Here is a 19595-nt window from a genome sequence, read left to right on the forward strand (position 1 = left end):
TAAATGAATAATAGATAGATAGATAGATAGATAGATAGATAGATAGATAGATAGATAGATAGATAGATAGATAGATAGATAGATAGATAGATAGATAGATAGATAGATAGATCAATAAATTCATTAATTAATCTGACAGATTTTAGTTGGTGAGTAGAGATGAAACCAGCTGGTCTGCTCTCGTCAGATGGGTTTTCATTTGCTTCCTGATCAGCTCCCAGGATTCAGCACTGTGGCCCTTCAGACACAAGAACACCATCATTATTAAAACATGATCACCCTGTAAATTGATTGATTGATTGATCGATTGACTGATAGATAGAAGGGCAGACTTACCATTTGCTCCAGGACGTGACGAGAGAGTCTCTTGAAATACATGTGCAGCTTCTTGTTCTTCTTCTTGTGGCCGTGGCTCGTAATCTAAACGAGAAACAAATAATTAAAAACTGCTTCATTAGACAGTCACAGTGAATCTGGTAACGAGGCACATTTACAACTAATTGATCCTCTCAATCAGCAGGGTTTATTAGTGTCACATGAATCAATCAGTGAACCCTGATGCATGTCTTTTGGAGAACAAGTACGGCTCCGTTAATCCACACTGAGACTCACACAGGAGTGAAGGCCGTCGGCCTGCTGGGTCACAAGGATGAGAAAGTGGTCCACTGTGCTCTCCTCCCATGATGCATTGCTGTGATCCTCCTCAAACAGGGCAGCCATCTCCTCCAGAATGTGAACTGTGAAGCTGAGTTTGTCCTCAGCCTGGAAGAAGAAGATCAGTTCAGTTACAACAAGAACAGATTCATGACACTTTTCAACAGGTGTACTGGGAAAAAACAGAGATCACAGTTATAAAAACCTAAATTGTTTCATGAAAACTATTTATTGAATTCAAGGAGATAAAACAAAGTCATGTGTTTGTCTTTGGATGTTTCTTAAAAATGTTGAGGATGACTTACTGATGATCTGGACGCCTGGCTGTACAGATCATTAGGGAAGTTCACTTCAGCATGCTCAGTGGTGTTAGTGGAGTTATGAGCCTGCATCACAGACACACACATTATGAAGTAAACAGACAGTAAAGTAAACTCATTCAGTGACTTTAAAGAATATCCAAAAGAAGTCCACTTACCATCGTTTCTATTAGATCCAAAGAGTTTTTACTGTGCTGTCTGAACTTATGATCCATCCATCTGCAGCTCAGCGAGGAGCCTGAACTGTACAGACTGAGAGACAGACACACCAACAAGATCCTGGTGAACATTTTGAACGAGATGATGATTCCCTTTGTATGAAGAGAATAGTGATTTCTCTGGTGAACCAGTTGTTCTGTTGGAGCAGAGCTGCAGCGCCTCATTTATACTGCAGGAGCACCTATTTCGTTTTCTAAACATTAACACCTGGAAAAAAATGAATGAACTGCGGCTTTGACGCGGTAAACCTCGACATACAAACATGTTTAATGTCAGTCACACATTTCGGATTCTAAGTAGCAAACTAATGGAAACATTCTCCCACAATAAAAGCATGAAAACGTAGAAAATGCATTTAAAAAAAATTAAAGACAAACACGACTCAATATTAAAATTGTCCACTATTCGATATTGAAAATAATAAATGATCATTTTAGGAATATCATTACGATTTTTAAAGGGCAAATACAAAATAGACAACCCAAATTACTTTTATTTTGATAATAATGTCATGATGATGATTTGAGGCTATTATAACTTTTTCCTTTTTGTTAGTGGGAAGACTTAATCTCCCGTTCAGTCATTGCATCAATCATTCTCTGAGGATTCATTCTCATCTTCAGACAACAGGAGCTGCTTGTGTCCACTAGGGGCCATAAGGGCCATAAAACGGGAAGTTCCCATCCGGAGAAAATGAAAGCGGCTCCCTGCTCGCGGCCTGCTCTGTGACGCGCGTTCACGTGAATCTGCCTTTGACATTTCACGTTGTTTTATCAGGAACATGGCGGCTTTGGACGAGAACCAGAGAAGGGGATTCACAGGAATCATGTCAATCGATGTGAAAATCACGTTGTTTTATAATTATTACTATAAGTATTATAATCCATGAAGTGCATGGCTGAAGTGTTTGTGGAGAAATCCTTTTATTTCTTTAATGATGCATTTATTGTCATTTGTGTTCTCAATTTGTGGGTTTTTTTTTTTGCAAATGCAATCGATCAGATGATACATGAACCAGACAACGATATAGATCTTATTTATTATCTGATTTATTCACAGATCTATACATTCAAACACAGCTATCTCAGGGTAAAATAACTCAACTACAGGTATAAGTACCTGAAGTATTAGCAGCAAAATAAAGTATTAAAAGTAAAAGTTTACCCATAAAGATATCCAGCTTGATCAACTTAGAAATAGTAACTTGTTTGCATAATATTAATACGCTGGTCAAGCAAGGATAGTCTTTGTAAAAAGTATTGAATGCGTAAACATCATTTTGCAATAAAGAAGATTTGCTGGGATAACGTAAATATGACAATTAACATCAGATTCATCTTGAACCTTCAGTAGAAGTAAGAACTGTGAGAGGCTTTAAATCTGAACAAAGCTCCACAAGTTCCTTCATGTTATTTATTGAACTCATTGGAAAGACACAAACATCCATAACATTATTTCATGTGTGAGAAATACAAAAAAAAAGAATTACATTTGCTGGAAGAAATATGATTTGTATTGACCACAATATAAGAAATAAGAAATGTAAAAACATTTAAAAGTATGTCGATCAACACAGACACATATGATCCAAAAATCATATAGTATAATAATAATAATAATAATATAATAATTATAACAATATACAGCTCGATAATTAAGTAAATAAATTCATCATGAATGCATTGATTGCAATCAAATGAACACAACGTGGTTTTCATGTTGCAGCGTGAGAACGTCACATGTTACGTATGTTACGTCACATGTTACGTAACGGAGGCCGCAATCAACACCGCTTTTCACTTTGTGGAAGAGCTTTCAAATGCACAGTGTTAATCATTAATGATGCATGTAATCACAACACAAAATACTAACAACAACAAATAGAGAATAATCGATGTTTAACAGGTGGTTTCTATCGCAGGAGAGCCTGCAGACTGAATACAATCTTAATAATGACGTATTATATGTTGCCTCAAATATACAAAATGCAAAAACAAGTATGCTTACTTCAAACCGAATCAGCGACACGAGTTTTTTGGACAACGTTGCTTTAAAAGTCGCCATAATGTTCCGATGTTACTTCCAAAATGTTTCCTATCGAACAAATCTGTGTGGTAATAAATAGTGAGCTGTGTTTATGCTTTTGTTTGGCATTACTGTATTATTGTGGAGCATTTAAAAACATTTGAGCTTTACATGCAACATTATCTAATAGTTGCATAAATCATCCATTAGCCAATAATTAGAATCCGAAATGTGTGACTGACATTAAACATGTTTGTATGTCGAGGTTTACCGCGTCAAAGCCGCAGTTCATTCATTTTTTTTCAGGTGTTTTTGTTTAGAAAACGAAATAGGTGCTCCTGCAGTATAAATGAGGCGCTGCAGCTCTGCTCCAACAGAACAACTGGTTCCCAGAGAAATCACTATTCTCTTCATACAAAGGGAATCATCATCTCGTTCAAAATGTTCACCAGGATCTTGTTGGTGTGTCTGTCTCTCAGTCTGTACAGTTCAGGCTCCTCGCTGAGCTGCAGATGGATGGATCATAAGTTCAGACAGCACAGTAAAAACTCTTTGGATCTAATAGAAACGATGGTAAGTGGACTTCTTTTGGATATTCTTTAAAGTCACTGAATGAGTTTACTTTACTGTCTGTTTACTTCATAATGTGTGTGTCTGTGATGCAGGCTCATAACTCCACTAACACCACTGAGCATGCTGAAGTGAACTTCCCTAATGATCTGTACAGCCAGGCGTCCAAAGCATCAGTAAGTCATCCTCAACCTTTTTAAGAAACATCCAAAGACAAACACATGACTTTGTTTTATCTCCTTGAATTCAATAAATAGTTTTCAGGAAACAATTTAGGTTTTTATAACTGTGATCTCTGTTTTTTCCCAGTACACCTGTTGAAAAGTGTCATGAATCTGTTCTTGTTGTAACTGAACTGATCTTCTTCTTCCAGGCTGAGGACAAACTCAGCTTCACAGTTCACATTCTGGAGGAGATGGCTGCCCTGTTTGAGGAGGATCACAGCAATGCATCATGGGAGGAGAGCACAGTGGACCACTTTCTCATCCTTGTGACCCAGCAGGCCGACGGCCTTCACTCCTGTGTGAGTCTCAGTGTGGATTAACGGAGCCGTACTTGTTCTCCAAAAGACATGCATCAGGGTTCATTGATTGATTCATGTGACACTAATAAACCCTGCTGATTGAGAGGATCAATTAGTTGTAAATGTGCCTCGTTACCAGATTCACTGTGACTGTCTAATGAAGCAGTTTTTAATTATTTGTTTCTCGTTTAGATTACGAGCCACGGCCACAAGAAGAAGAACAAGAAGCTGCACATGTATTTCAAGAGACTCTCTCGTCACGTCCTGGAGCAAATGGTAAGTCTGCCCTTCTATCTATCTATCAGTCAATCATCATCAATCAATCAATTTACAGGGTGATCATGTTTTAATAATGATGGTGTTCTTGTGTCTGAAGGGCCACAGTGCTGAATCCTGGGAGCTGATCAGGAAGCAAATGAAAACCCATCTGACGAGAGCAGACCAGCTGGTTTCATCTCTACTCACCAACTAAAATCTGTTCATCTCATTACGAATATGTTCATTTATGTGCTGACATGCTGTCTATTTATTTATTAATCTTTTATTAACACATTTATTAATTACTTATTCATCCATTTATTTACTTATTCATTTATTTATCGATTAATCTATTTCTTTATTTATTAATCTATTCATTTATTCATTAAGTTATTTATTTATTTACTTATTTATCCATTTATTAATCTATTTATTTATTTATTTAATCTACTTATTTATTTATTAACTTATTCATCCATTTATTAACTTATTTACATATCAATTAATATATTTATTTATTTATTAACTTATTTATTTATTTACTTATTTATTAACTTGTTTTTTTATTATTTAATAACACATTTCATTATTCAGTTATTTGTTTCTTTATGATAATGCATCCTTATGTGTTGATCAATATGCTTATTTGTTAACTGTGCTTTTGAGCAAAATGTGATATGTTTTTATTATTTCTTAAATAAAAATACTATTTTATTCAGCATATGTTGATATCTTTATTGTTTTTATTCCTGTCATATAACCAAAAGGGGTGCAGATTTTTCTTTTTAATGCTTTCAATCAAACAACATGCAGGAACATGTATATATATATATTAATACCTCTCACAGTACTTACACCTACTGAAGGTACAAGATAGAACTGATACTAGAGCATCAGGTCAGAGAATTACAACTGGATAGTATTATGAGTGTACAAGAACAACTTTAAACTTTTGAAATCTCTTTTTAACTTAATGAAGTAAACGCAAAAGTCTCCCTCTTTGTTTTTTCACTTTGTCACAAATAGGAATCATTTATAACTCTTATCTAACACAGCAAACACATCAAACACCTGCTACTGAGATATTTTAGTTTTTTAAAGGATTTAGTACTACTTACTTCTTTATTATCAGATTCATCAGCACAACAACAAACATTTATATATTCTGTAGTTGAAAGTAACAAAGTAAATCAACTCAAGTTCTGTAGACTACTAACTGTACAGTAAGATCAATGTTGAGGTTTCCTGCCACTTTATGCTTCTGTTCCACACAAATGTTGTACTTTTGTATTCTCTGTATTTAGTTGATAACTTTCAGATTCAGGCATTATCTATTAATGCAAAAGATGATAAACAAATCACTTTTTATCATAGATTAAGATTTGATTGACTGATCCGGGGAGAAATGCACAAGTTACCCAGCAGAAGGCAAAATAAAGTTTAACATTAGCTCCACTTATGCAAAAGTGATGGACACTTTACTGCATCACCAAATATTATATGATATAATACATATAACTCTGAAATGATTTCTTGAATGGTTTTACTTTTGGTACTTAGCACCAGTATATTTATATTTTGATGCTAATTATTTTATATGTTTACTCTACTCTGAATACAGGACTTTTACTAGAAACAGAGTATTTCTACACTGTGATACTGCTTCTTTTGCTCAAGTAAAAGATCAGAGTACTCCTCCCACCTCTGGTTATACTACCAAGTATCTGCTCTCAGACTATAGAATAAGTTTTCAAACTGCACATATTTAAATTATGTCTTCTGTGGTTAAAAATAATCATCCATCCATCCATCCATCCATTTCCTTCCGCTTATCCGGGGCCGGGTCGCGGGGGCAGCAAGCTAAGGAGGGTCCTCCAGACGTCCTTCTCCCCAGCAACACTTTCCAGCTCCTCCTGGGGAACCCCGAGGCGTTCCCAGGCCAGACGAGATATATAATCTCTCCAGCGTGTTCTGGGTCTACCCCGGGGCCTCTTACCAGTTGGACGTGCCTGGAAAACCTCTAAAGGGAGGCGTCCAGGAGGCATCCTGATCAGATGCCCGAGCCACCTCAGCTGGCCCCTTTCGACGCGAAGGAGCAGCGGCTCTACTCCGAGCTCCCTCCGGATGTCTGAGCTCCTCACCCTATCTCTAAGGCTGAGCCCAGCCACCCTACGAAGGAAGCTCATTTCGGCCGCTTGTATTCGCGATCTCATTCTTTCGGTCACTACCCAAAGCTCATGACCATAGGTGAGGGTTGGAACGTAGATGGACTGGTAAATCGAGAGCTTTGCCTTACGGCTCAGCTCCTTCTTCACCAAAACGGTCCGGCCCGAGATACTTGAACTCCCTCGCTTGGGGCAGTGACTCACTCCCAACCCAGAGGGTGCAATCCACCGTTTTCCGGAAGAGAACCATGGCCTCAGACTTGGAGGTACTGACTCTCATCCCGACCGCTTCACACTCGGCTGTGAACCGCCCCAGTGCGTGCTGAAGGTCACGTTCTGAATAAGCCAACAGAACCACATCATCTGCAAAAAGCAGGGATGCAATTCTGAGGTCCCCAAACCGGAAACTCTCCTCCCCCGGCTGCGCCTTGAAATCCTCTCCATGAAAATCACAAACAGGATTGGTGACAATGGGCAGCCCTGGCGGAGGCCAACACGCACTGGGAACAAGCTCGACTTTGTGCCGAGTATCCGGACACAGCTCTCACTTTGGCCATACAAGGACCGAATGGCTCGTAGTAACGAACCAGGTACCCCATATTCCCGCAGTACCCCCACAGGACTCCCCGAGGGACACGGTCGAAGGCCTTCTCCAAGTCCACAAAACACATGTAGACTGGATGAGCAAACTCCCATGCACCCTCCAACAGATCTGCAAGGGTAAAGAGTTGGTCCGCTGTTCCACGTCCAGGACGGAATCCGCATTGCTCCTCCTGAATCCGAGGTTCAACAATCGGACGGAGCCTCCTTTCCAGCACCCTGGAGTAAACTTTCCCGGGGAGGCTGAGCAGTGTGATACCCCTATAATTGGAGCACACTCTCTGGACCCCCTTTTTGAAAATGGGAACCACCACCCCGGTCTGCCACTCTACAGGCACTGTACCCGACTTCCACGCAACAGTGAAGAGACGTGTCAACCAAGACAGCCCAACAATGTCCAGAGCCTTTAGCATCTCCGGTCGAATCTCATCCACTCCTGGCACTTTGCCGCTGAAGAGCTTTTTAACTACCTCAACGACCTCCGCCAGGCATATGGACGAGTCTTCCCCTGAGTCTTCAGACTCTGCCTCTTCCACAGAGGACGTGTTGGTCGGGTTCAGGAGTTCCTCAAAGTGTTCTTTCCACCGCTCGACAATATCCCCAGTCCGGGTCTGCAGTTCTCCCCCCCTGCTGAGCACAGCCTGAGAAAAGCCCTGTTTCCCCTTTCTGAGTCGTCTCACGGTTTGCCAGACGTTTTTGTGTTTGCTGTGTCAGATACAAATGATGCCTATTTGTGACGAAGTGAAAGAAGAAATACGGACAAATTTGAAATTCATTCATTATTAAGTTTCTGTAAAAAGAACTGATTTTAAAAGTTTAAAGTTGTACTTGTACACTCGTATTAATATCCAGTTTTAATTCTCTGACCTTATGATTTAATATCAGTTCTAGCTCGTACCGTCAGAAGTTTTAAGTATTCTGAGACGAATTACTAAATAAACACACGTTACTGCATGATGTTTGATTGAACGCATTAAAAAGAAAAATCTGCAACCCTTTTGTTTATGTGACTGTGAATTAAAACAATAAAGATATCCACATATACTGGATGAAATATTATTTTTATTGACTACATCATATGAAGAAGAAACATTTGGTCCAAAATCAACACAGACAGACACATGATCAATAAATACACAAACAACTCAATAAATAAAAAGTAAATATGTTAATAAATAAATAATTAAATACATGAATAAGTTAATAAATAAATGATCAAATAGATAAAATAAATAAGAAATAACCAAAAAACAATAATCAAATAATAAATAAGTTTAAATTGATAAATAAGTTAATAAATAAATGAACAAATAAATAAATAAACACGTTAATCAATAAACAAACATATAAAATAATCAAATCAAGAAATAAGTTCATAATTGAGTTAATAAATACACTTGTAAATAAATGGATTAATAAATAAATTGATAAATAAGTAAATAAATAAATAAATAAATAAATAAATAAAAAATAAATAAATAAATAGACTGCATGTCAGCACATAAATGAACATATTCGTAATGAGATGAACAGATTTTAGTTGGTGAGTAGAGATGAAACCAGCTGGTCTGCTCTCGTCAGATGGGTTTTCATTTGCTTCCTGATCAGCTCCCAGGATTCAGCACTGTGGCCCTTCAGACACAAGAACACCATCATTATTAAAACATGATCACCCTGTAAATTGATTGATTGAATGATTGATTGACTGATAGATAGAAGGGCAGACTTACCATTTGCTCCAGGACGTGACGAGAGAGTCTCTTGAAATACATGTGCAGCTTCTTGTTCTTCTTCTTGTGGCCGTGGCTCGTAATCTAAACGAGAAACAAATAATTAAAAACTGCTTCATTAGACAGTCACAGTGAATCTGATAACGTGGCACATTTACAACTAATTGATCCTCTCAATCAGCGGGGTTTATTAGTGTCACATGAATCAATCAATGAACCCTGATGCATGTCTTTTGGAGAACAAGTACGGCTCCGTTAATCCACACTGAGACTCACACAGGAGTGAAGGCCGTCGGCCTGCTGGGTCACAAGGATGAGAAAGTGGTCCACTGTGCTCTCCTCCCATGATGCATTGCTGTGATCCTCCTCAAACAGGGCAGCCATCTCCTCCAGAATGTGAACTGTGAAGCTGAGTTTGTCCTCAGCCTGGAAGAAGAAGATCAGTTCAGTTACAACAAGAACAGATTCATGACACTTTTCAACAGGTGTACTGGGAAAAAACAGAGATCACAGTTATAAAAACCTAAATTGTTTCATGAAAACTATTTATTGAATTCAAGGAGATAAAACAAAGTCATGTGTTTGTCTTTGGATGTTTCTTAAAAAGGTTGAGGATGACTTACTGATGCTTTGGACGCCTGGCTGTACAGATCATTAGGGAAGTTCACTTCAGCATGCTCAGTGGTGTTAGTGGAGTTATGAGCCTGCATCACAAACACACACATTATGAAGTAAACAGACAGTAAAGTAAACTCATTCAGTGACTTTAAAGAATATCCAAAAGAAGTCCACTTACCATCGTTTCTATTAGATCCAAAGAGTTTTTACTGTGCTGTCTGAACTTATGATCCATCCATCTGCAGCTCAGCGAGGAGCCTGAACTGTACAGACTGAGAGACAGACACACCAACAAGATCCTGGTGAACATTTTGAACGAGATGATGATTCCCTTTGTATGAAGAGAATAGTGATTTCTCTGGTGAACCAGTTGTTCTGTTGGAGCAGAGCTGCAGCGCCTCATTTATACTGCAGGAGCACCTATTTCGTTTTCTAAACAAAAACACCTGGGAAAAAAATGAATGAACTGCGGCTTTGACGCGGTAAACCTCGACATACAAACATGTTTAATGTCAGTCACACATTTCGGATTCTAATTATTGGCTAATGGATGATTTATGCAACAAAGATAATGTTGCATGTAAAGCTCAAATGTTTTTAAATGCTCCACAATAATACAGTAATGCCAAACAAAAGCATAAACACAGCTCACTATTTATTACCACACAGATTTGTTCGATAGGAAACATTTTGGAAGTAACATCGGAACATTATGGCGACTTTTAAAGCAACGTTGTCCAAAAAATCGTGTCGCTGATTCGGTTTGAAGTAAGCAGACTTGTTTTTGCATTTTGTATATTTGAGGCAACATATAATACGTCATTATTAAGATTGTATTCAGTCTGCAGGCTCTCCTGCGATAGAAACCACCTGTTAAACATCGATTATTCTCTATTTGTTGTTATTAGTACTTTGTGTTGTGATTACATGCATCATTAATGATTAACACTGTGCATTTGAAAGCTCTTCCACAAAGTGAAAGCGGTGTGATTGCGGCCTCCGTTACGTAACATGTGACGTAACATACGTAACATGTGACGTTCTCACGCTGTTCTCACATGAAAACCACGTTGTGTTCATTTGATTGCAATCAATGCATTCATGATGAATTTATTTACTTAATTATCGAGCTGTATATTGTTATAATTATTATTTATTATTATTATTATTATTATACTATATGATTTTTGGATCATATGTGTCTGTGTTGATCGACATACTTTTAAATGTTTTTACATTTCTTATTTCTTATATTGTGGTCAATACAAATCATATTTCTTCCAGCAAATGTAATTCTTTTTTTTTGTATTTCTCACACATGAAATAATGTTATGGATGTTTGTGTCTTTCCAATGAGTTCAATAAATAACATGAAGGAACTTGTGGAGCTTTGTTCAGATTTAAAGCCTCTCACAGTTCTTACTTCTACTGAAGGTTCAAGATGAATCTGATGTTAATTGTCATATTTACGTTATCCCAGCAAATCTTCTTTATTGCAAAATGATGTTTACGCATTCAATACTTTTTACAAAGACTATCCTTGCTTGACCAGCGTATTAATATTATGCAAACAAGTTACTATTTCTAAGTTGATCAAGCTGGATATTTTGATGGGTAAACTTTTACTTTTAATACTTTATTTTGCTGCTAATACTTCAGGTACTTATACCTGTAGTTGAGTTATTTTACCCTGAGATAGCTGTGTTTGAATGTATAGATCTGTGAATAAATCAGATAATAAATCAGATCTATATCGTTGTCTGGTTTATGTATCATCTGATCGATTGCATTTGCAAAAAAAACAACCACAAATTGAGAACACAAATGACAATAAATGCATCATTAAAGAAATAAAAGGATTTCTCCACAAACACTTCAGCCATGCACTTCATGGATTATAATACTTATAGTAATAATTATAAAACAACGTGATTTTCACATCGATTGACATGATTCCTGTGAATCCCCTTCTCTGGTTCTCGTCCAAAGCCGCCATGTTCCTGATAAAACAACGTGAAATGTCAAAGGCAGATTCACGTGAACGCGCGTCACAGAGCAGGCCGCGAGCAGGGAGCCGCTTTCATTTTCTCCGGATGGGAACTTCCCGTTTTATGGCCCTTATGGCCCCTAGTGGACACAAGCAGCTCCTGTTGTCTAGAGATGAGAATGAATCCTCAGAGAATGATTGATGCAATGACTGAACGGGAGATTAAGTCTTCCCACTAACAAAAAGGAAAAAGTTATAATAGCCTCAAATCATCATCATGACATTATTATCAAAATAAAATTAATTTGGGTTGTCTATTTTGTATTTGCCCTTTAAAAATCGTAATAATATTCCTAAAATGATCATTTATTATTTTCAATATCGAATAGTGGACAATTTTAATATTGAGTCGTGTTTGTCTTTAATTTTTTTAAATGCATTTTCTACGTTTTCATGCTTTTATTGTGGGAGAATGTTTTCATTAGTTTGCTAATTAGAATCCGAAATGTGTGACTGACATTAAACATGTTTGTATGTCGAGGTTTACCGCGTCAAAGCCGCAGTTCATTCATTTTTTTTTTCAGGTGTTTTTGTTTAGAAAACGAAATAGGTGCTCCTGCAGTATAAATGAGGCGCTGCAGCTCTGCTCCAACAGAACAACTGGTTCACCAGAGAAATCACTATTCTCTTCATACAAAGGGAATCATCATCTCGTTCAAAATGTTCACCAGGATCTTGTTGGTGTGTCTGTCTCTCAGTCTGTACAGTTCAGGCTCCTCGCTGAGCTGCATATGGATGGATCATAAGTTCAGACAGCACAGTAAAAACTCTTTGGATCTAATAGAAACGATGGTAAGTGGACTTCTTTTGGATATTCTTTAAAGTCACTGAATGAGTTTACTGTCTGTTTACTTCATAATGTGTGTGTCTGTGATGCAGGCTCATAACTCCACTAACACCACTGAGCATGCTGAAGTGAACTTCCCTAATGATCTGTACAGCCAGGCGTCCAAAGCATCAGTAAGTCATCCTCAACCTTTTTAAGAAACATCCAAAGACAAACACATGACTTTGTTTTATCTCCTTGAATTCAATAAATAGTTTTCATGAAACAATTTAGGTTTTTATAACTGTGATCTCTGTTTTTTCCCAGTACACCTGTTGAAAAGTGTCATGAATCTGTTCTTGTTGTAACTGAACTGATCTTCTTCTTTCAGGCTGAGGACAAGCTCAGCTTCACAGTTCACATTCTGGAGGAGATGGCTGCCCTGTTTGAGGAGGATCACAGCAATGCATCATGGGAGGAGAGCACAGTGGACCACTTTCTCATCCTTGTGACCCAGCAGGCCGACGGCCTTCACTCCTGTGTGAGTCTCAGTGTGGATTAACGGAGCCGTACTTGTTCTCCAAAAGACATGCATCAGGGTTCACTGATTGATTCATGTGACACTAATAAACCCTGCTGATTGAGAGGATCAATTAGTTGTAAATGTGCCACGTTACCAGATTCACTGTGACTGTCTAATGAAGCAGCTTTTAATTATTTGTTTCTCGTTTAGATTACGAGCCACGGCCACAAGAAGAAGAACAAGAAGCTGCACATGTATTTCAAGAGACTCTCTCGTCACGTCCTGGAGCAAATGGTAAGTCTGCCCTTCTATCTATCAGTCAATCGATCAATCAATCAATCAATTTACAGGGTGATCATGTTTTAATAATGATGGTGTTCTTGTGTCTGAAGGGCCACAGTGCTGAATCCTGGGAGCTGATCAGGAAGCAAATGAAAACCCATCTGACGAGAGCAGACCAGCTGGTTTCATCTCTACTCACCAACTAAAATCTGTTCATGTCATTAGAATATGTTCATTTATGTGCTGACATGCTGTCTATTTATTAATCTTTTATTAACACATTTATTGATTTACTTATTCATCCATTTATTAACTTATTCATGTATTTATCGATTAATGTATTTATTTATTAATGTATTTATTTATTTACTTATTTATCCATTTATTAATCTATTTATTTATTTATTTATTAATCTTTATTTATTTATTTATTAACTTATTTATTAACTTATTTATCCATTTATTAACTTATTTACATATCAATTAATATATTTATTTATTTATTAACTTATTTATTTATTTACTTATTTATTAACTTATTTTTCTATTATTTAATAACACATTTCATTATTCAGTTATTTGTTTCTTTATGATAATGCATCCTTATGTGTTGATCAATATGCTTATTTGTTAACTGTGCTTTTGAGCAAAATGTGATATGTTTTTATTATTTCTTAAATAAAAATACTATTTTATTCAGCATATGTTGATATCTTTATTGTTTTTATTCCTGTCATATAACCAAAAGGGGTGCAGATTTTTCTTTTTAATGCTTTCAATTAAACAACATGCAGGAACATGTATTTATATATTAATACCTCTCACAGTACTTACACCTACTGAAGGTACAAGATAGAACTGATACTAGAGCATCAGGTCAGAGAATTACAACTGGATAGTATTATGAGTGTACAAGTACAACTTTAAACTTTTGAAATCTCTTTTTTTTTACACAAAACTTAATGAAGTAAACGCAAAAGTCTCCCTCTTTGTTTTTTCACTTTGTCACAAATAGGAATCATTTATAACTCTTATCTAACACAGCAAACACATCAAACACCTGCTACTGAGATATTTTAGTTTTTTAAAGGATTTAGTACTACTTACTTCTTTATTATCAGATTCATCAGCACAACAACAAACATTTATATATTCTGTAGTTGAAAGTAACAAAGTAAATCAACTCAAGTTCTGTAGACTACTAACTGTACAGTAAGATCAATGTTGAGGTTTCCTGCCACTTTATGCTTCTGTTCCACACAAATGTTGTACTTTTGTATTCTCTGTATTTAGTTGATAACTTTCAGATTCAGACATTATCTATTAATGCAAAAGATGATCAACAAATCACTTTTTATTATAGATTAAGATTTGATTGTCTGATCCCGGGGAGAAATGCACAAGTTACCCAGCAGAAGGCAAAATAAAGTTTAACATTAGCTCCACTTATGCAAAAGTGATGGACACTTTACTGCATCACTAAATATTACATGATATAATACATATAACTCTGAAATGATTAATTCTTGAATGGTTTTACTTTTGGTACTTAGCACCAGTATATTTATATTTTGATGCTAATTATTTTATATGTTTACTCTACTCTGAATACAGGACTTTTCCTTGAAGTATTTCTACACTGTGATTCTGCTTCTTTTGCTCAAGTAAAAGATCAGAGTACTCCTCCCACCACTGGTTATACTACCAAGTATCTGCTCTCAGACTATAGAATAAGTTTTCAAACTGCACATATTTAAATTATGTCTTCTGTGGTTAAAAATAATCATCTTACGTCAAACAGAAGATTTTGTCCCAAAGCTCAGACTGCTCTCCTGTCGCTCTGAATGTCAAAGCAAAGTAAACTAATTACACTGCAGAAACTAAGACAAACGTTTGTTTTGTTGTCCGGCTAAATGTTTTGTTACGTAATGTGAAACCTGATGATAAAGTAGTAAGTAGTAATAAATCATATCAATAACAACAAACATCTCAGTAGCAGGTGTTTTTGTGTTTGCTGTGTCAGATACAAATGATGCCTATTTGTGACGAAGTGAAAGAACAAATACGGACAAATTTGAAATTCATTCATTATTAAGTTTCTGTAAAAAGAACTGATTTTAAAAGTTTAAAGTTGTACTTGCACACTCATATTAATATCCAGTTTTAATTCTCTGACCTTATGATTTAATATCAGTTCTAGCTCGTACCGTCAGAAGTTTTAAGTATTCTGAGAGGAATTACTAAATAAACACACGTTACTGCATGATGTTTGATTGAACGCATTAAAAAGAAAAATCTGCAACCCTTTTGTTTATGTGACTGTGAATTAAAACAATAAAGATATCCACATATACTGGATGAAATATTATTTTTATTGACTACATCATATGAAGAAGAAACATTTGGTCCAAAATCAACACAGACAGACACATGATCAATAAATACACAAACAACTCAATAAATAAAAAGTAAATATGTTAATAAATAAATAATTAAATACATGAATAAGTTAATAAATAAATGATCAAATAGATAGATACTTTAATAAAGAAATAACCAAAAAACAATAATCAAATAATAAATAAGCTTTAAATTGATAAATAAGTTCATAAATAAATGAACAAATAAATAAATAAACACGTTAATCAATAAACAAACATATAAAAATAATCACATCAAGAAATAAGTTCATAATTGAGTTAATAAATACACTTGTAAATAAATGGATAAATAAATAAATTGATAAATAAGTAAATAAATAAATAAACAAATCGATGAATCGATAAATAAATAAATAAATAAATAAATAAATAAATAAATAAATAAATAAATAAATAAATAAATAAATAAATAAATAAATAGACTGCATGTCAGCACATAAATGAACATATTCGTAATGAGATGAACAGATTTTAGTTGGTGAGTAGAGATGAAACCAGCTGGTCTGCTCTCGTCAGATGGGTTTTCATTTGCTTCCTGATCAGCTCCCAGGATTCAGCACTGTGGCCCTTCAGACACAAGAACACCATCATTATTAAAACATGATCACCCTGTAAATTGATTGATTGATTGATTGATCGATTGACTGATAGATAGAAGGGCAGACTTACCATTTGCTCCAGGACGTGACGAGAGAGTCTCTTGAAATACATGTGCAGCTTCTTGTTCTTCTTCTTGTGGCCGTTGCTCGTAATCTAAACGAGAAACAAATAATTAAAAACTGCTTCATTAGACAGTCACAGTGAATCTGGTAACGAGGCACATTTACAACTAATTGATCCTCTCAATCAGCAGGGTTTATTAGTGTCACATGAATCAATCAATGAACCCTGATGCATGTCTTTTGGAGAACAAGTACGGCTCCGTTAATCCACACTGAGACTCACACAGGAGTGAAGGCCGTCGGCCTGCTGGGTCACAAGGATGAGAAAGTGGTCCACTGTGCTCTCCTCCCATGATGCATTGCTGTGATCCTCCTCAAACAGGGCAGCCATCTCCTCCAGAATGTGAACTGTGAAGCTGAGTTTGTCCTCAGCCTGGAAGAAGAAGATCAGTTCAGTTACAACAAGAACAGATTCATGACACTTTTCAACAGGTGTACTGGGAAAAAACAGAGATCACAGTTATAAAAACCTAAATTGTTTCATGAAAACTATTTATTGAATTCAAGGAGATAAAACAAAGTCATGTGTTTGTCTTTGGATGTTTCTTAAAAAGGTTGAGGATGACTTACTGATGCTTTGGACGCCTGGCTGTACAGATCATTAGGGAAGTTCACTTCAGCATGCTCAGTGGTGTTAGTGGAGTTATGAGCCTGCATCACAGACACACACATTATGAAGTAAACAGACAGTAAACTCATTCAGTGACTTTAAAGAATATCCAAAAGAAGTCCACTTACCATCGTTTCTATTAGATCCAAAGAGTTTTTACTGTGCTGTCTGAACTTATGATCCATCCATCTGCAGCTCAGCGAGGAGCCTGAACTGTACAGACTGAGAGACAGACACACCAACAAGATCCTGGTGAACATTTTGAACGAGATGATGATTCCCTTTGTATGAAGAGAATAGTGATTTCTCTGGTGAACCAGTTGTTCTGTTGGAGCAGAGCTGCAGCGCCTCATTTATACTGCAGGAGCACCTATTTCGTTTTCTAAACAAAAACACCTGCGGCTGTGACGCGGTAAACCTCGACATACAAACATGTTTAATGTCAGTCACACATTTCGGATTCTAATTATTGGCTAATGGATGATTTATGCAACTATTAGATAATGTTGCATGTAAAGCTAAAGTTTTTAAATGCTCCACAATAATACAGTAATGCCAAACAAAAGCATAAACACAGCTCACTATTTATTACCACACAGATTTGTTCGATAGGAAACATTTTGGAAGTAAAATGAAAATATTTTATCGACTTTGAAATCAATATGAATGCAGAATTAGTTTTTTTTAAATAAAATTCGTGTCGCTGATTCGGTTTTAATTTCGTTTTAATGAGCCAATTATGATCTTAAATATGTAGGTTTACCTGTTTTGTATTTTTTTTCGATATTTGAAGCAAGATATTATATTTATTTATACATTTTTAATTCAGTTTTCAGGTTCTCACTGCTATGGAAATCACCTGTTAAAAAACTGTTATTGTCTATTTGTTATTATTAGTATTTTGTGTTTTGATAAGATGAATTATTAATGATTAACAATGTTGAATGGATTGCAACGTGTCCACATACCAAACATGAAAAGGAAGCACGTCCCCAAAGTGAAACTATCCTCAAAGTTACTGCGGCCTAACGTTACGTAACATGTGACGTTCTCACTCCAACGTCATGACGCTTCTGAAGGAGAATTTCAAGATAAGAAAAGATAGCTTTCATTGTTCTCCAGAGGGGGAATTCAAGTGTTTCCTTGGCATTTCATCATCTGGTATTGTTAAATTGCACTTTCCATTAATTGTTCTTGTTCAGATGCAATGTAATCCTAAATGTAGTTTCATTAAACTGAAGAAGAATTAGGTTATTTTGCATATTTTTCTATTTTGTTAATATTCTCGTCTATTCCTCCTGCCCCTTTAAAAAACTAAGTAAATAAGTGTGAAATTAAATACATATATTATTTTCTAATAATACATATGCATGCAATTTTTTTTTTATATCCTCTTTTTAAGTAGAAGTTTGTGGACATTTTAGATACTGCATGTTAGATGAAGAGAGCCTTTTATGAGTGGAAATCCCGGTGTTGCAACAGCACAAGTCAGAAATAAGTACAGACAAATAGAGATAATTAAAATGAACAAATACAAATATTAGTATATTATATATGAATGTAATAAAAATAAAAATAAAAATACACTATATAAGAGAAATTGAACTCACGACCACAACAATGGTATATTGTTTTTTTTAATAATAAAGGCAGTTGTTTTTATCACATTATTACACAGAATAGGATATCGCATTATGTGTTAGTGTTGACAAACATGACACTTGCACACATGCAAGACATTTAAGATTCACATTAAAGTCACAAAAGAATCAAAATCAGAGATTTAATCCATAAATGCACTTTGGCACCCCCTGTTGAACCATCTGATTATCAAATATCAACTCTAAATCACTGTATTTTCAGACTGCAGTTGTACCAGCAATGGATTGTTCTCTACAAGGGACAACCAAATGCCAGGATACAAAACAACCTGAATGTTAATGCAACTTTTTAGTATCCTCATGATGCAGCTCATCTTTTCTTGACACAAACATTGTTTTAAATAATGCATGTGTGTGGAGATACTGTGGTTGAGTTAAGTGACAGTTTACAAGCTGTGAAATATGTGAGTATAACTTTTCTGAAGTTGTGATGTCAGTTTAACAGGAACTCTCAGGGAACATAAAGTCCTCACATGCAACAGAGCAACAACACCAGCACGCCTCAAAAGCTGTGCTGCCTTTGGGTGTTACATGTAAACTACACCTACCATCGTCTCACCACCGTTTCTGCTGCTTTTACTAAGACTTAAACCCTTGGACCAGGCATTTACATTGCTACTAATGATAAAGTATCGATTATAGATTAGGCCCATGTTTATTGATTACTCAAGCGCCTTTTTAATGACATAAAACAGCACACACATAGATACTGCGTTGATTTCGCATCTAGGATCGCACATGGTGAGGTGTAAACAGTTATAAATAGTACAAAGTATGCAAATATGTATAAAATATTAAATATATGATCTGTTTAGTTTGATTAAGAAGGATAGTTTGTGTAAAATGTCGTCCCTTTAACGC

The 19595-nt window shown here is 35.9% G+C and overlaps 5 protein-coding genes across 5 annotated transcripts; 2 read left to right on the plus strand and 3 right to left on the minus strand.

Moving 5' to 3' along the window:
* Positions 1-142: 142 nt before the first annotated feature.
* LOC129091532 (interferon a3-like) lies at positions 143-1264 on the minus strand. The gene is made up of 5 exons (XM_054599195.1): positions 1133-1264; positions 960-1040; positions 613-762; positions 337-420; positions 143-238 (listed from the first exon to the last, which is right to left on the minus strand). Exons 1-5 carry the CDS (start codon positions 1262-1264, stop codon positions 143-145), a joined length of 543 nt encoding a protein of 180 aa, XP_054455170.1.
* A 2395-nt stretch (positions 1265-3659) lies between these two features.
* Positions 3660-4783, plus strand: LOC129091523 (interferon a3-like). Its single transcript, XM_054599183.1, has 5 exons — positions 3660-3791; positions 3884-3964; positions 4162-4311; positions 4504-4587; positions 4688-4783. Exons 1-5 carry the CDS (start codon positions 3660-3662, stop codon positions 4781-4783), a joined length of 543 nt encoding a protein of 180 aa, XP_054455158.1.
* A 4087-nt stretch (positions 4784-8870) lies between these two features.
* LOC129091525 (interferon a3-like) lies at positions 8871-9992 on the minus strand. The gene is made up of 5 exons (XM_054599186.1): positions 9861-9992; positions 9688-9768; positions 9341-9490; positions 9065-9148; positions 8871-8966 (listed from the first exon to the last, which is right to left on the minus strand). The coding sequence occupies exons 1-5, from the start codon at positions 9990-9992 to the stop codon at positions 8871-8873; spliced, it is 543 nt and encodes a 180-aa protein (XP_054455161.1).
* A 2397-nt stretch (positions 9993-12389) lies between these two features.
* On the plus strand, positions 12390-13506 carry LOC129091528 (interferon a3-like). Its single transcript, XM_054599190.1, has 5 exons — positions 12390-12521; positions 12609-12689; positions 12887-13036; positions 13229-13312; positions 13411-13506. The coding sequence occupies exons 1-5, from the start codon at positions 12390-12392 to the stop codon at positions 13504-13506; spliced, it is 543 nt and encodes a 180-aa protein (XP_054455165.1).
* Positions 13507-16212: 2706 nt separating this feature from the next.
* Positions 16213-17333, minus strand: LOC129091508 (interferon a3-like). The gene is made up of 5 exons (XM_054599164.1): positions 17202-17333; positions 17034-17114; positions 16687-16836; positions 16411-16494; positions 16213-16308 (listed from the first exon to the last, which is right to left on the minus strand). Exons 1-5 carry the CDS (start codon positions 17331-17333, stop codon positions 16213-16215), a joined length of 543 nt encoding a protein of 180 aa, XP_054455139.1.
* Positions 17334-19595: the final 2262 nt, after the last annotated feature.

This window comes from Anoplopoma fimbria, chromosome 5 (assembly GCF_027596085.1).
Source record: "Anoplopoma fimbria isolate UVic2021 breed Golden Eagle Sablefish chromosome 5, Afim_UVic_2022, whole genome shotgun sequence".
Classification (NCBI taxonomy): Eukaryota; Metazoa; Chordata; class Actinopteri; order Perciformes; family Anoplopomatidae; genus Anoplopoma; species Anoplopoma fimbria.